Raw genomic sequence first — 17,610 nt, 5'->3', positions numbered from 1 at the left:
ACAATGATAACAAAAATATCACCAATTAATCCTCTACCCAAACAGTCTATGATTGATTATTTAATAGACATATTTTGGATATGTGTAAAGGATTACAAATAAGGAAAAGCGAAGGAGACATGGGAACAACTACCAGGATTTATGACTATGACCCCCTTCAAGTTAAAGATTAAAATTCACATTAAAAAATGTTAGTAAAGAGTCTTACCTTGTCCATCCTATTTAGAGACCAATTCCCTTTTTCAGATTCATTCTCATTCTTACCTCTCCACCTATTTTTACCTCCTTTGCCTATTAAGTAAAAAGTGAATTAAAAAATCAAATTGGCCCCAGCTGGCATAGCGTAGTGGATAAGGAGCCAGCCTGCAAACCAAAAAGTCGCTGGTTCGATTCCCAGTTGGGGCAACATGACTGGGTTGTGAGCCAAATGAGAGGCAGCCCACACATGGTTGTTTCCTCTCTGCAACTGCACAGATATTTCTCTCCCTTTCTTTCTCCCTCCCTTTCTCCTCTCTCTAAAAATAATGAATAAAATCTTTTAAAAAATTAAATTGAATAACCTATATTTTAAAAACTAAACTATGAAACGAGCTAGACTAAGGCTCAGAACTTTGTAAAGTCTCTTAATAATGATACCATTATTTAAATAGAACTATAACATTGACAGAACTCTAAAGATTTTTAAACGTTCACCTCCTTTGTTGGAAGCAGGTAGTGAGATGCTGTGAGGGAAGCTCTACTGAGCTCCTCCTCCTCCTGACCCATCTCTCAGCCAGAGCTCTGCCTCTTTTCTCCTTCCCCACCTAATCTCCACCTTCTGTGCCCCTGGCTCATAGCCCAACCCTACCTTGATGTAAAATCGGTTCCTAGTAAAAAAAAAAAAACGGAAAAATAAAATTGTCGATGCTGAGATAGCACACACAAGATCTTCATGGGACTTTTAGCTATGCTTGGACCCTAGAATCAGAATCTAAAAGACTCCAGATGCCTCTGTATTTTTTAAAAGATTTTATTTATTATTTTTAGAGAGAGGGGAAGGGTGAGAGAAAGAGAGGGAAAGAAATATCTGTGAGGTTGTAGAGAGGAGAGAAACAACCATGTGTGGGCTGCCTCTCATTTGTCTCACAACCTAGTCATGTTGCCCCGACTGGGAATCGAACCAGCGACTTTTTGGTTTGCAGGCCAGCTCCTTAACCATTATGCTACACCAGCTGGGGCCAGATGCCACTGTATTGAGTTGAAACTATTAATGAAACATAAAAAGAAAAAAACCAAAACATTAAAATGTGCACTAGCAAATTTAAAATGTAGACTTAAAGGCACAAAGAAGTAGTACTACTTCATGGACATGTTGGGGCAGAATTGATGGTCTCAGGCTCTTATCTTATGCTGTTCTATAAATATTCTGTAGGCATAATTAATAATAATTACATACCTGTTTATTTCTAAGCTACACACACACACACACACACACACACACACACTTATTTTATCAACACAGAAGAACCTGTTCATCAGTAATTATAGTAACTGCTTGATTTTTTTACTCTGCTGGGGAAGATAAGGGCCTGCTGTGAAAACACCTCCCTAAAATTTATGACCATAGGAAAAGGCTATAGTCTTAAGGATAAATTTACCTCTCAGGCTAATAAGAAAGCCTCAGATTCCCAAGGTCCCATCTAGAAGATTTACATTTACTAATAAGTAAGCCCTTGCACACAGTCCCCCAGACTGTGGCTCCCCCAGCAGGCCAGCACCCCTCCCAAAGAGGAAAAAACTCTTCCAATGCCCATTGTTTAAGTACATAGACCTTAACCTTTGGCCATTAGGATCTAGACAAGAAAAGGTTACTACAGATTTCAAGACCTGATATCAGGACTGGCCAGAAAGGACACGGGGACCAGGCCACCATCAACAAACTGACCTCATTCCAGACTAATTCCTGCTGACCAGAGAAAATATAAGTAGAATGTAACTGTCAGATAAATCAAAACCCTTCTTTTGTATTTTCTCATTCCTATGTGCTATAAAAACTGGGTCCCCCTGACCTTCCAGGCCAATAGCCACCTTGAGACACTGAGTCTTGGTCACCAGCTGGATAAATAAAATTTTGCTTTTTTCAGTCCACAGGCTCAGAGAGTAATTTTACCTGTGAGTTTGCCCTAATGGACAGAACAAAAAGACAGTTCAGGATTATCATTTGGAAAATTTAACCACCTTCTGGCTGTGATAAAGTCTTTGACTGAATCATGTATTTATTATTTCAGTGATGGAATAATGACAATAATGGTTACTGGGCTGGTTATAGTATGCTAAAATGTGTTTTTAATGAACACAACCTCTGCTAATTGAAATACAAGTCCCTCAGCATTACAATAAGTAAAAGAATGTAATGTAATTGAGAAAATGCTAAAGTAGATTATTGTATATCTGCCTTTTCTATATTTTATTTATATCTATCTCTTTATGACACTTTATTGTAGGTCCTCATTTCATATATCCTGGGCTATTTCAGACATTTTTTAATGAGTTTCTTCTTTATCCTGGACTTTCATGAATTTAAAAAAATAAAGATTTTATTTATTTATTTATTTATTTATTTATTTATTGAGAGAGTGGAAGGGAGGGAGAAAGAGAGAGAGAGAAATATCTATGTGCAGTTGCAAAGAGGAGAGAAACAACCATGTATTTCTGCCTCTCACTTGGCTCACGCAACCAAGTCATGGCGCCTTGACTGGGAATTGAACCAGCAACATTTTGGTTCACAGGATGGCACCTTAAAAAATTTTAAACCATTAATAAATATACCTTACTTAGAAAAAGTTATGATTTATATTCAACCAAAAACACATTTAAAGATATTAATTAGCTTCTATGGAAATAAAGCATCATTACACTCTTATTTATTAAAAAATAATGACAATGTAATCATAAAGGGGACTATGAAATTTTATTGCTCAGAGACAAAATTGCTGGCATTTTGCTGACATTTGCCAACATAAATTTTAATTTTTTGCTTCATCTGGTAGTTCTTTGGCAGATCAGTTGTAATAGAAATGGTGTAGTTAAAATGAAGGTGGTTGAGGATTTGACCTTAAAAGAGAGGCAGTAGATTCATCAACTATCATTGACATTGGAAAGCTTGGGTTGCCTGCTGGTTGCAGGTTAGTAGGAAGACCATTTATGACTGAGGAATAATAATATCTCTTTGGAAAAGATGAAGGCAGCACCGTTGTTTCAAAATAACTTCTTTGTAAGGGAGTAATAATGTGGTTCTGAGAAGCAGTTGCGGTTGCATCGAAATTCAAAAGGTGGGTGTTTGCTTGAGTGTAGCTGCTATGTGAATGCACAGGATAAGTGGTCAACTGATTTGAAATAGTGTATTGATTCATTACAATTTCTTCTGATGGTCTAACTAAAGCTGATGATAGAGAAGCAAAATCACTACTTATTGGTGCTGTCGTCTTATGAATGATCTGGCTGGTGGCAGAATTTCTTATTACAGGCATATTTAAATTTGCGGAGTGTGAAAATACACTTTCTCCACTTGTTTCAGCAACAAAACCAAAATTATGATTACTCACATGGCCCTCTGTTCCAAAGTGTTTCTTGTTTAATTCTTGAACTAATAATGAAGACGCTGAAGAAGCACTTTTAATCCCAACTCTTCTTTTAATTCTTACTAGAAGTTGAGGACAGCCTCGTTTAAAATTGGGATTATGATAGAACTGTAACTAAAACAAAAGGAGAAAATTACTTAGTGACATTTTAAGCGAACATACAAGGTTGAAACAAACCTAGTCTATGAAATAGGATTTCAGTTTCATCACACAAACTTAATCTCATGGAACAATTATAAATGTCCAGGCATCGCCAATGCCCAGAGCCTAAGGACCTGTATCATTATTAGAACACTGGGAACCCAGGCCACTCCATGGTAGGTGAGAGGCAGTAAGGTAGGTTCCACTGCCACATGACCACCTGAGCTCCCCCTCCTTGTCTCTCTCACCACGAACCACACCCCCACCACAACTATGGAAAAATTATGTTCACAGAAACAGTCCTTAGTACAAAAAAACATTGGGGACTCCTGAGTACACCAGTACTATCTCTAAATATTTGTTTTTAAGTACCACCTTTCAGTTCTGCTTCCCAATTAAAAGTGCATTGTATATTTCCAGTGACTAAAAATACCACTTGATATGCTTGGAGGATCTTTTTTTGTAGAGTTCATAGATGAAGTTCAAAGCTATGAGCACAATTATTTTTTAATTTTAAATGCCAAGGCCCAAGCCGTCCTAAATTTAGAGAAGTATTTCAAAATATATTTAATATAATTTCAAAAATATGGTTTTAACTCATATAAACACACTTATATTTGTATAAGTTTATATATTACCTATACATGTTGTATCTGAAAATTTTTAAATACCTTGTTTAAGACTGATATTTCTTTTTCTTCTGCGAGAAAGTCAGCTAGAGAAGCAGATCTTGGAAAATTCTGTCGCGTTTTACTAAATCCATAAAGGTTAAGCTGTCGAATTAAACTTTTCATATTATCAGTTTCAAATATTCTGAAAGGTGCCTTTCTTTCCAAAACTTCTTTTTTAAAGTGTTCCTCATTAATTACTATAGAAGTTCCCTTCTCATCCCACCAAATAGACTGAAATTCATCACTCTCAACTATTTTCCACAGTTTTCTAGGAAAGGTCATAGAAAGAAAATCATTAACTTCGTCTGGTTCAGAGACACCAAATGTGTAATGGGGTCTTTTTATCAAGGTTCCTTCACAACACAAAGCCTGAAAGGCATTTTCTTCAATCAGAGACCTCAAAGCCAAGTCCCCAGTGTATGTGTCATCACTCAATGGAGATCTGATAGAAGTTTCTAAATCAGTTGATCGGTCTTTAGGGGAAACATCTTGAAATTCTGAAGAAATGTGTGCCATCTCAAATAAGCTTTTCTTCAGCTGCTTTCCACATCTGCATAATTTTTGATGCTGCAGTTTCAAAGGCTGTGTTGGCAGGCCTATACAGATAAACTGTTCAAACCATAGTGGTTCTCAACCAGAGTAGCTGTGACATCACAATACAACTTGTCTCCCAGCAACTAAATGTAACATTCTTCCTTCTCATCCTTTAAGCAATATTCAGTTAATATATAATATGGACCAGTTACTTACATGGAAACCAAAAAAGCAAGATCTGGAAAACCTCATTGACATACAATAATTTTTAAAGAAATTAGGCATATAAACATACATACTTGAATAAAAGTGATATATATGAACCAAACAATTCATTCTTTAAGCTTCCAAAGATAATAGGAAGATTATTGATCTATATTACATTGTAAAATAAGATCTTTAATGGAAACTAAAATTATATTTTCAATGAATTATTTGAGTGGTCTATGTTGTACTTCAGGCAGAAACATTTACTTCAAGTGCAATATTTAAGAAACAATAAGACAAACACAGTCTATAGAACAAGTCTTAAAAAAAAGTGGCCTTTTAGAAAAGCAAATCATGAAGCAAAGAATAATAGCCTGAGAATTTTGAGGGGAGAAAAATGGCTTCCAGGTAGAGGGACACTTTTCTGTTAAGCTCTAGAAAATAGCATGGAGAACTAGCTATCCAGGTGTGTTACATACACAAAATTAAAAATAATTTAATCTTGGAGAGGTCTAGGCAGAATGGAATGCAGAAGATCATTTAAAAGTAAGAGATTAGACTTAGTCACAGCTAGGATCACTGCTCAAACCCCAAGTCCTGACTGTTGTACCTATGGGGTGAGATAGTGACCGAGGGCCAGCTTGGGCCAAGTTGGTGCTGAACTGGGGACCCCTCTGGGAAGCAGCTGATATTGTGATGTTGATCTGCTGACAGCCTGAGTAGTGAAGGGGCAGAGACACAGGGCAAGTTTAGACCCAGCAGACCAACATGGTCAGGCAGCAAAGTGGAAACTGCTGTGGCTGGACCCAGGATTGGAAAACTGGGACACCATTAGACCTGGAGGAAAGCACTGGACAAGTGAGTATTCCCCCACTCACCCCCCATCCATGCAAGAATCCAGTGGTAAGAATTGAATGGTAAGGTGGAGGAGAAATAAAACGGGTAGAGAATGAAAACAAGGTGAAAAAAAGGAGAGGATTGAATTTAAAACAAAATCAGAGGTTGGAAAGGTGATGAAAAATAGAATAGAAAAGGGATGGGTACACTATGAGGTTTGAAATGAAATTAAAAAGGTAGTGAAACAGAGGAGATAAAATTGCATAATAACACCAACAGGGTCAATAACAGTGACAACTGAGCAGAGCTCAATAATGTTGGGAAGGGAATAAAAATATCAGACGAAAGGGAAAAGAAAGTATGAGACCTCTACAGTATAGAAATATGATTTTTGTTGGGAAGCGAGCTCTAGATAGTGACGCAACCAGACAAAGCCATCAAGAAATACACAACTAAACACTGGAGAACGATTAAGTAATGAAAGTAGCAGAAATTGAATGGTGACAAACTGGGAGATCAACATGCAGCCAAAACAAGAGGTAAAAGGGGTGGTGAGTGAGGAAATTGTGATCAGAGAAAATGCACAGGCACTTTGGAGGCCCAGAGAAAGGGTAGGCCCACATTTAAATGTGGGAGTTAAAAAATGAAGGGACACCTAGCAAAGTAAGAGGGTAAACAGCCCCAGACCAAACTGAGCAGAGTTTGAAAGGCCTTGACTGGGGAAATATAGAGTTCCAGGACTTTTGCCACGCACCAGCAAAGGCTGAAGCAGCTGAGGAAGCAGTAGGTTTCTTGTGACAGCCTGGGATGTGGCCTTGCAATCATGGGAAGGGCAAAGGTCACACAGAGGAAAGGGACTGAAGAGGGATATGTGCCAGGCATGTCCATGGGGTCGGCTGGTGGCCGTGCTAGAACCTCTGGAATTATTTCCCCACAGACCTTTTCCTCACATGTGGGGCCTCAAGTGCCATGGCTACCCTGACCAGGCAAATAGCCAAAGGCACCACCCCTTGCAGTGTAAAAGGGGCCCACAACAAAGCTATGATGCTGTGTGCCCCAGACCCGCCCCTTGAAACATAAATATGTGAGCAGATAGCAGAAGTCAAAGCAGCTCTACCTAATAAACAGAGAGGCTGCTGAATGGAGGAGATGTAAGAAACGTGGCCCAAGTGAAGGAACAGATCAGAACCCTAGAAAATGAACTAAGTGATGCAGGGATATCCAACTTAGCAGATGCAGAGTTCTAAACACTGGAGCTAAAACTTACAGATCTCCTAGAGTGTGTCGAAATAATTGCAAAAGGAATAAGGTTTGCGTTAAGTGAAATAAAGGAAAATACACAGGAAATCCATGGTGTAGGACAGGAATCTGGGATTCGAGTCAACAACTTGGGATATAGGGAAGAAATAAACAATTAAAATAAAATTAAGAAAAAGAACTCAAAAAATGAGAGTTTTAGAAGGTGCGGGGACATCTCCAAAATGACCCATGTCTCAGTCATGGAGACGCCAGTGGGTGTGGAAGAAGAGCAAGAAATTGGAAACTTCTCTGAAAGAATAATTAAAAATAAAATTTCCTAATTTTGGCAAAGAAAATAGACACACATGTCCCGGAGGTAGAGATTCCTTAAGAAGCTGTACCCAAGGAGGCCCACAACAAGATGCATCATAATAAAAATGCCAAAGAGCAACAAGCAAGGCAGCAAACTATCTCCAAAAAAGTTTCCATAAGACTCTACAGATTTTTCAAAAGAAACTGTGCATGCAAGAAATATTCAAAGGGATGACAAATAAAGACCTACATCCAAGAATACTCTATCCAGCAAGGCTGCCATTTAGAATGGAGGGACAGACAAGGTGCTTCCTAGATAAGGTCAAGTTAAAAGAGTTCATCATCACTAAGTTCTCATTATACGATATGCTTAGGGGCCCTTGCTTAAGGAAAAGAGGAACTGCACCTTGGACATTAAAATAACAACAAATGCACAACTACCAACAACCATAGACACAGAGATCATTTGGAGGGTTATCAGCTAGTAGATGGAATGAGAAGAATGGGGGAAAAGAGACAGGGAATGGGAAGCCTATTTGGTGGGTACAAAATGCAACACATATGCTAAGAACAACATAGGAAATTCAGAAACCAGGGAATTTATATGCTGTTCTTGTAGACATGGGCCAAGAGGTGAGGGGATTGTGGAAAGGAAGAAGGAGATGGGGGAGGGGATCAAGGGGGGGAAGGGTTGGGACAACTGTAATAGCATAATTAATAAAATATACTTAATAAAAGAAAAATGATTTCAAAAGTATAAGGTGAGTAAAGAATAGAACCCAGGCAAAGAAAAAATAATAAATTAAAATTCCTCATTCAAATTGGCAAGGGCAGGGTAGGTGAGCAAATTGGTGTATTAAAGGGTGAATGTAACCTGTGAAATTTGATGTGCAGAATACTGCTGAAAAGAGCAACAATAACCATAATATCCATCACCAGTAATCTACAATGTATAAAGATGGAAATGAAATAAGTATACTATAGGAGACAGAAAAGAATGTGAGCTTACTAAAGAAAGCAAGAGTGTTTTTGAGAGGGTAGGAGGGAGGAGAAATAATATTAAGGGATAGCAATAAGGTGTAGCATGGGCGAAGATAAAATTACCAGAAAAGGAAGAAAGAGTGGGCAGAAGGCAAAATGAAGTAACACAAAGGAATGGTGCAATGTGAGATTTCTTAAGTGATGAAATAAAAAATAACATAAAATCTGAAAAAGAATAATAAAAATATAAAAGACAAAAATAGTGAGTTAGTTGCAATACAAGCAAACAAACAAACCAACAAACCAAATACTAAAAGGTTCTGTGAAGGAAAAAAAAAGGCAAATTCAAGAGATGAGCAAGCTGTGATTCATCTGAGCTGTTTGCTGTTTTCTCTCAGCTTCTGGTTTCTTGTCAGGATAAGATCCAGGGGTGGATCTTTCATCTTCTGGCAGCAGTGCAAGTACCACCTCTAGAAGGCAGCGTCTGTTGCATTCAGGAAGGTGAGAACCCCTGGGTCTCCCTTTGGAGGTAGTATTTAGTGTAATAGGAAACTTGTGGGTGTCTTCCCCCTGCCCCTGCACCACCCATCGTGGTATGTCCCAGCCTATTATTAATAATGTCTAGTTTCTGTTGAAGTGGGCTTTAGTTTCAAGCAAGGGGACAATCTTTGTATGAGAGTGAAGTCTCTCCTGTTCGTTGCTGAATGTAGTAGCTCTCTTTGCAAACTAAAGCAGTTGCCCCAGGTTTTGTTCTCCCTGCTTTGGGACCCTCCAGGGAATAGGGCTCTAGGAACCAGTTTATTGTTTTCTCCCTGAAATAAGTTCAAAGTGGGACCCTTATGTGTTTGCCCTTGCTGCCTTTCTCCTGTGGATGTGCACCCTGCAGGAGGTTCTTGAGGCCTGACCTGCTTGTTTTCCAGATCTTCTGAGATCATGCAGGGGGTAGGGCTGGATGTGAACCTTCCCTTCTCAGATGTTCTATCTGCCCAGGAGGGGAGCTGCTAGAGGGAATGAGAAGTAAAGGCCCCTTCCCCACCCTCTCTCTAGAGATCCCGCCCAAACAGCTCAGCAAACCACCCTGTCAATGCATTGTGCAGCACTCCATACATTGTGAAGCAGTCCTTCTGTCTATACATTTTGTGGTTGCCAGGCCACACCCTATTCTAAATAGATCCTGGCCCACAATGCCTTGTGGTAGTCACCCTTACCCTTACCAGATCTCTGCAGTATAAAAGCTCTTTGCAGACACCCGCTTCTTCAGAGTTTGGTTTAAGAATAAGCTGAGTTCTCACCTTTCTTTCCCTCTCCTCAAATAAGCCAGGCTTTTCATCAGATCACTGACTCTGTGTGCTTTCTCAGATGGCTCAAACCCTACCAGGGGTCTGTCTGGCTTAAAAAAATCTCAGCTTCTCACCTCCTGCCCTTCCAGTTCTCAGCCCATTGCCCTCTCAGCAGACAGGTACCTACACGCTCACTCTGCACTGCCTCCAACCTGCTAGGTACACTGGGCTGGGGCCTAGAAATCCCCTTTCTTTGCACCTTTCTGCTTAAACTGCCCCAACTACACTCAGTGGGAGCAATTGTACCCTAATGTTTCCTCTTGCTGGGAGGGCAGCTGTGCACAGAGGCCCAGCATGCCTCAGCTCCCTATTAAGAAAGTCTCTCTGGGCACTCCGTCTGCAGCACTGAGTCACCATCTGGCTTTCCATACACACCACCTCTTCAAAAGTTCAAGAGACTAGCACAGTAACAGATAGCAGCGGCCTGCTTCCTCCAACTGACCCAGGTGCAGGTAATCTTTCTCCTCTCCGACACCCTCCCCAGTAGCATTTTCCGCTGCAGCTATGGGTGGGATGCTTGCTTTGTTTGCATGTAATCTGAATCTCCTGAACTCTGTGTATCCAAGGTGCTCTCAGCTCTGGGTCTGGGAGTTCCCTTCCCTGGCACAGGAGGAAGTCACACAACTGCGATCTCTGACCAGACTCTGTCAGGTCAGGCACCATGAATGAGATATTTTCCCTCCACCTATAAAATGTCCTTAACTGCCCATCATGAAACATCTGTACTCCTTGGCTCCCACACTTCCATCAGCTAAGATTTTTTTTTAATTGTTCAGTTTGTGTTTTTGTAAGATCAACCACGTGTCTGAGTCAGGCATAAGAGCATGTGGACACAGCCTCCACCTGCTAGCTACCATCTTCTCAACCATTCTGATCTATTTACATTTAACGTTATTAGTAGTTATTTGTATATGAGGACTGTCTCAAATAAGTCAGGCCATTATTAACAGAATGGTTTTGCACAACATCAATGCAACTTGGCAGGCAAAGAAAATGGGTGGAATGCACAGGCGGACAATGATGACTTTACTGTACTAGTCAGTGAGGATGGCATTTGCCATTGAGTGAGCATGTGTACTGTGTGGCCATCACATTCAAAATGACTGAGTGAGTAGAGCAACGAATATGCATCAGATTTTGCATTAAGCTTGAACATCCCTCCACAGAAATTATTTGGATGATTCAGAAGGCTGCAGCTATGGGCAACTGGTGATTGGCAGCTTCTTCACAACAATGCACCCATTCATGCATCTTGTCTTATGCAGCATTTGGGTGAAACATGAAGAAACCTAGGTGACTCAGCCCCTCTACAACCCAGATTTGTTACTTTGCGACATGTAGCTTTTCCCAAACTAAAATCACCTTTGAAAGGGAAGAGATTTCAGACCATCAGTGAGATTCAGGAGCAGCTGATGGCAATTGGGAGAACTGTAAGATCCCAAAGTGCCTACTTTGAAGGGAACTGAGATGTCATTGTCCCATGCAATACTTCTGTGCCTTTATCTATTTTCTTCAGTAAATGTCTCTATTTTTCATATTACATGGCTGGATACCTTCTAGACAGACCTCACAGAGTTATTACTTCGTTAACTTTCTTTTTTTAAAAAAATTCTTTTGAAAAAAGTGTTGTTTACATTGCAGTTGCCCTACCTCTTCTCTGCCACCCCACTGCGCCACATCCCAGCCCCACACCTACCAAAACTAATCTTCCCCATACTTTCCATGGCCATGTGCTCCCCTTACTCGCTCCCTGGTCAGATTTCACCCCCTCTCTTCCCACCCTCTCTCTCTCCCCAATCCCCTTTGGCACCTGTCTGTCTGTTACATTTTGTTGTTGTTGTTAGCTTTAGCTATATATTTGCTCCTTTGTCCGGTTCACTAGGTTCCACTTATGGGTGAAATCATTAGGTATTTGTCTCTCACTTTCTGGCTTATTTCACTTGGCATCATATTCTAAATTTCCATTGATGCCGATACAAAAGGGAGAAGATCCATCTGGTCTTTCTGCTGCATAGTATTCCATTGTGTAAATGCACTGTGGTTTTCTGATCCATTCATCTGCCCCTGGGCACTTTGGCTGCTTCCAACACTTGGCTATTGTAAATAATGCTGCTATGAACATTGAGGTGCATAGGTTCTTTTGAATTGGTGTTTCAGGGTTCTTAGGGTATAATCCCAGCAGTGGGATTGCTGATCCATTTTAAGCGTTTTAAGGAAACACCATACTGATTCCTCACAGTGGCTGTGCCAGTCATTTCCACTAGTAGTGCTGTAGGGTTCCCTTTTCTCCACATGCTCAGCAGCATTTGTTGTTTGTTGATTTGTTCTTGAAGGTCATTCCTGCTGGCCTGAAGTGGTATCTCATTGGGGTTTTCATTTGCATCTATCTTATGGCTAGTGATGTTGAGCCTTCTTTCATGTGTCTATATGTCCTATGTAGGTCTTCTTTGAAGACAGTGTTAAGATCCTTTGCCCACTTTTTAATTGGTTTGCTGGACTTTTTGATGTCGAGTCATTTGAGTTCTGTATGTTTTGGAAATTAGACCTTTTTTCCTAGGGTATCATTGGTGATGATGTTTTTCCCATATGTTTGAATCCTTTTTATTTTGCTGTTTTTTCTTTCATTGTCCAGACGCTTTTTAATTTGGTGAAGTCTCATCTGTTTATTCTTCCCTTTATATCCCTTACCCTAGGGGATATATCAGCCAAAATATATCCGCATGGGATGTCTGAGATTTTTCTGCTTATGTTTTTCTCCAGGTTTCTATGGCATCACAACCTACATCTAAGTTTATTACCTGCCCAGAGTTTATTTTGGTGTATGGTGTCTGTTCAAGGTCTAGTTTCATTTTTTTTGCATGTGCATGTCCTGGCCTCCTAGAACCATTTGTTGAAGAGGCTGTGTTTGTTCCATGTGAAGTTCCTGCCTTCTTTGTCAAATTCTAATTGGCCATACAGACTTGGATTTCTTTCTGGGCTATTTTGTTCTATATTGATCTGTGTATCCGTTCTTGTACCCAAGTGTTTTGATTACGGTAGCCGTGCAATAGAATTTGATATCTGGTATTGTGATAGCTTCTACTTTGTTGTTTCTCGGGATTGCTAAGGCTGTGCTGGGTGGTTTCTGTTTCCATATCAATTTTCACATATTTGTTCTATATTGGTGATGTATGCCATTGACCTTTTCATAGGGACTGCATTGAATCTATGAATTGCTTTGGGTAGTATGGCCATTTGGATGATGTTAGTTCTTCCAGTCCATGAATATGGTATATGTTTTCATTTGTTTGTGTCTTAATTTATTTTGTCAGTGTTCTGTAGGTTCCTGAGTACAGGACTTTTGCATCCTTGGTTAACTTTATTTTTCTTGTTTCTATAGTAAATGGAAAATTTTCCTCCGAATTCGGTTTTTGGTATTTTATTGCTTGTGTAGGACAAATGCCTTTGATTGCGGATTATTGACTTTTTTCCTCCTACTTTGCCAAATTAATTTATCAGCTTAAGTCGTTTTTCATTGGAGCCCAAGTGTTTTCCATGTAGCCTATCATATCAACTTTAAACCATGACAACTTGACTTCCTCTCTTCCAATGTGGGTTTCTTTTTATTTATTGTCCTTGTCTGATTGCTGTGGCTAGAACTTCCAGTACTATGTTGAATAGAAGTGGTGAAAGCAGACATTCTTGTCTCATTCCTGATCTTAGGGGGGAAGCTTTTAGTTTTTGCCCATTGAGTATGATGTCAGCTGTAGGTCTTTCATACATAGCATTTATTTCACTTTACTGATTGCTTGTATCATAAATGAGTGCTGTGCTTTGTCAAATGATTTTTTCAGCATCTAGGGACATAATAATTTAATTTTGTTCTTCATTTGGTTTATGTGATGTATTACATTTATTGATTTGCAAATGTTGTATCATCCTTGCATCCCTGAGATGAAACCCACTTGATCATGGTGTCTGATATATATATTTTTTTACATATAGTTGAATACAATTTTCTAGTATTATGTTCAGGATTTTAATCTCTATGTTTTTCAGATATATTGGTCTGTAGTTTTGTTGTCTTGTCGTGTCCTTATCTGGTTTTAGAATTAGAATAACGCTGGTCTCATAGAAGTTGTTAGTGAGATTTCCCTGTTTTTAAGTCTTCTAGGAAGTGATTGGAGGATAGGGAGTAGTTCTTCCCTAAACGTTTTATGCAGTTCACCTGGGCCAAGATTTTTGTGTGCTAGGAGTGTTTTTTACTATTATTCTTACTGTTTTAATTTCTCTAGCTATTGTGGAACTATTCAGGATTTTCTGCTTGCCCTTGTTTCAGTTTTGGAAGATTACATATTTCTGAAGGTTTCCCCTCCCCCATTTCACCCAGATTCTCAAGTTTCTTGCCATATCAGTTGTTCATAATAATTTCTTACATACGTCTGTATCTCTGTCGGATCAGTGGTAATTTTTTCTCTTTCATTTCATATTTTATTTAGTTGGGTCTTTTCTTTTTTCTGATGAGCTTAGTTAAAGACTTGCTGATTTTGTTTATCTTTTCAAAGGGCCAGCTCCTGGAAATATTGACTCCTTGAATTGTTCTTTCAGGCTCTATGTCATTTACTTGTGCTCTAATATTGATTTTTTTCTTTCCTTCTACACGCTGTGGGTGTTGGTTGTTTGTTACTGCTTTTGTAGTTCTTGTGGCTGCTGAGTTAGGTTGTTTATTTGAAAATTATTTATCTTCTATGGTGGGCTTATACCGCTATGACCTTTCCCATCAGTACTGTCTTCTCTGTGTTCCTTTAGTTTTGGGATGTTGTATGCTAATTTTCATTTTTTCTCCATGAATTTCTTAATCCTTCCGTGAATGGGTGATAACTTTGTTCATTCACTCATTGTTTAATAACATGTTTTTCAGTTTCCATGAATTAGGATGTTTTGGGGTCTTTTTTCTTAAAGTTGGTTTCTATTCTTTAGAACATTGTGGTCTGAGAATATGGTTGATATTATCCCAATTTTCTTGAATATATTCAAGTTTGTGTTGTGTCCTACCATATGGCCTATATTTGAAAACGCTCCATGTGCATTTGAAAAGAATGTATATTTTGCTTCTTTGTGGCGAAAGACTCTCTCTCTCTCTCTCTCCATATATATCCATGATGGTCCATACTCTAGAGTGTCATTCAGTGCTTTAATACCTATTGAGTTTTTGTTTTGAAGATCTATCCTCTATAGATAGTGGAATGTTAAAGTCCCCCATTATCCCAGCTGGCATAGCATAGTGGATAAGGTGCCAGCCTGTGAACCCAAAGGTCACTGGTTCAATTCCCAGTTGGGGCAACATGACTGGGTTGTGAGCCAAGTGAGAGGCAGCCACACAATGGTTGTTTCTCTCCTCTCTGCAACCACACATTGATATTTCTCTTCCTCTCTCTCTCCCTCCCTTTCTCTCTCTAAATAAATAAATAAATAAATAAATAAATACAATCCTTTTAAAGTCCCCCATTATGAATGTGTTGCCACATGTGTGTTTCTCAAAGTCCTCCTGGATTTTCTTTTTGTATTTGTGTGCTCCTGTGTTAGGTGCTTACAAGTTTGCAATCATTTCTGCCTTTTAGTAGTGTTCTGGGTCTTTTTTATGGATTTTGTTTTCAAATCTATTTTGTCTGATATAACTCTTGCTACTCCATTTTTTTCATGTCCAATCACTTAAAATGTTTTTTTTTTGTTTGTTTGTTTTCCATCCCTTGATTTTTAGCCTGTGCATATATTCGAGAGTGGGTTTTTCGTAGGCAACATATATGGGATTGTGTTTTCTGACCCACTCAACCAGCCTATATCTTTTGTTTAAAATATTCAATCCATTTATATTTAGGTCTGTTAGTGATATGTAATCATCCAGAACCATTTTCGCCCTTTCAACCTGTGGTTCTTTTTCTTTTACTTTTTTCCTTTCTTTTTTCTTTCTTTTGTCTGTTTTTTTTCTTTCTTTAATGTTTCTTTTTATTTTTCTTACTTTCTTTTCTCTCTAACTTTCCTTTCCTCCTTCCTTCCTATTTTTTCCTTCTTTCCTTTCTCTTTTTTCTTTCTACCTTCCTTCTATATTTCTTCCTTCTTTCTTTCTTTGCCCAGGTGCTCATCCCTTACCCCTCCAGCAAGTCACACTTTTAGGTGTTTCTCTCATGTCAACCAGTTATTTCGTTATATCAGTTTATCTTCTGTAATTCTTACTTCAGAAACCATAAGCTCCTGAGGTCAGAGATGTCATTACTTCAACTAACCCCTGGCCTGAGTGGACTATAACCTAACAGAGTTTACTAGTCCAATTGATGTTAAATAATCAGTACCAATGAACAGACCTATAGGATGCTATTTGATCCTGATAGGAAATCCCAACCCAGTGTGGGGAAGGCTCAGAGGAATCTTCCTTAGGAGGTGATACCTGGGTGTGGACTTCATGTAAGAGCAAACCAGCGAAGGGAAGGAAGTGGCAGGACCAGTTACAAAAGAATAGTTTGGGAAAATGTTGGCTATGGTCATGGCAGTTGTTCTGAAGGACTGGACTTCAAGTCAACACTCCTAACCCCATTGAACATTGTAGTTAGACCCCTGTTGAATGTGTAAGACTCTGTCTGATATATGTAAGTGGGAGTTTAGGTGAAACATGAGATTACATGCTAAAAATAAAAATGACCCTCAGTGCTGCGTCCCAAAAGTACCTTCTCAGTTCCCTGGAGCATTCTGGTTACTGAGCATTTGACCACTACTTAGCAACGTATTACGAGTTCTGTCTGTAAGCCAGTCACTACCAGGGGTACAAAAAAGACAGTCTGATGTTAAGAGTTCAAAGAGGGATCGGGGATGGTGGGAAGACATACTAGTCACAGCAAACATATAGTTACCATACAATAGGTGCTGCTCTAAGCATTCTACAAATAATTCAATTAATTCCCACAGTTACCCCAAGAGGTACATTTACAAGACCATGTGATTGAACAGTAGTTTGGAGCCAAATTGAAATCTCATATGAGAACAGGCAGGAGGGACCTAAAGCCCGAACTAGAGGTGAGTGGAAATGAGGGAGGGGCGGGTCCCAGAGATGAGGCCACCCTGCATCCCTTCGGAGTCAAGGGGCAGCCCTCGAAGTGTCAGCAGGCCAGTGGGCCCAGAGAAAGAGGTGCAGTAGAAACACTGGAAGGGCCCTCCCAGGGGAGGGAAATGCAGTCATGAGGCTGTTTTTTGTTGGGCTGGAAACGGCTAAGGCTGGAATGGAGCTAACAGAAGCAGAGTTGGAGAAAATGATATAAAACTATTTAACAGGGCTGGGTGAAATAATTAGGCAGAGATATCACTCCAGTGAGATCACATGATGTGTCCCACATATGTAGAACAAGGTCATATGCCGTGTTTTGTTTTGTTTTTTTTTTAATGTGGTTAAGAGTGAGTTACTCTCACTAAGCTCCTGGCATGAAGACAGGTGACTTAACTTACGTTTCCTGCCATTGTGACCCTCTTCTCTCAAGAGTCTCCCGAAATAGTCATTGTGTTTCTGAAGGCATTATCACTGAAAGTGCTGGCATTTTATAAACTGTAACACATCTGTAAAGAATTTTTAATCATCTGGAAGGTAGACTCATTTGCATTTTAGAAAGGATTCTGTTCCTTATAAAAATCTTACCTAAGGACTTGCTCATTTTACTTCTAAGGAAATGGGTAGGAAGGTAGAGGGGGAAAGCTCTTTGCCTT

General features: G+C 39.4%; 1 protein-coding gene across 1 annotated transcript; it reads right to left on the bottom strand.

The window, feature by feature from the left end:
• Positions 1-3,065: 3,065 nt before the first annotated feature.
• LOC136387147 (heat shock transcription factor, Y-linked-like) lies at positions 3,066-4,948 on the bottom strand. The gene is made up of 2 exons (XM_066358203.1): positions 4,433-4,948; positions 3,066-3,734 (listed from the first exon to the last, which is right to left on the bottom strand). Exons 1-2 carry the CDS (start codon positions 4,946-4,948, stop codon positions 3,066-3,068), a joined length of 1,185 nt encoding a protein of 394 aa, XP_066214300.1.
• Between the last annotated feature and the right edge of the window lie 12,662 nt (positions 4,949-17,610).

This window comes from Saccopteryx leptura, unplaced genomic scaffold (assembly GCF_036850995.1).
Source record: "Saccopteryx leptura isolate mSacLep1 unplaced genomic scaffold, mSacLep1_pri_phased_curated manual_scaffold_130, whole genome shotgun sequence".
NCBI classification, from domain to species: domain Eukaryota; kingdom Metazoa; phylum Chordata; class Mammalia; order Chiroptera; family Emballonuridae; genus Saccopteryx; species Saccopteryx leptura.
The sequence above is the reverse complement of the archived record's forward strand: the minus strand, read 5'-3'. Positions and strand labels throughout refer to the sequence as shown.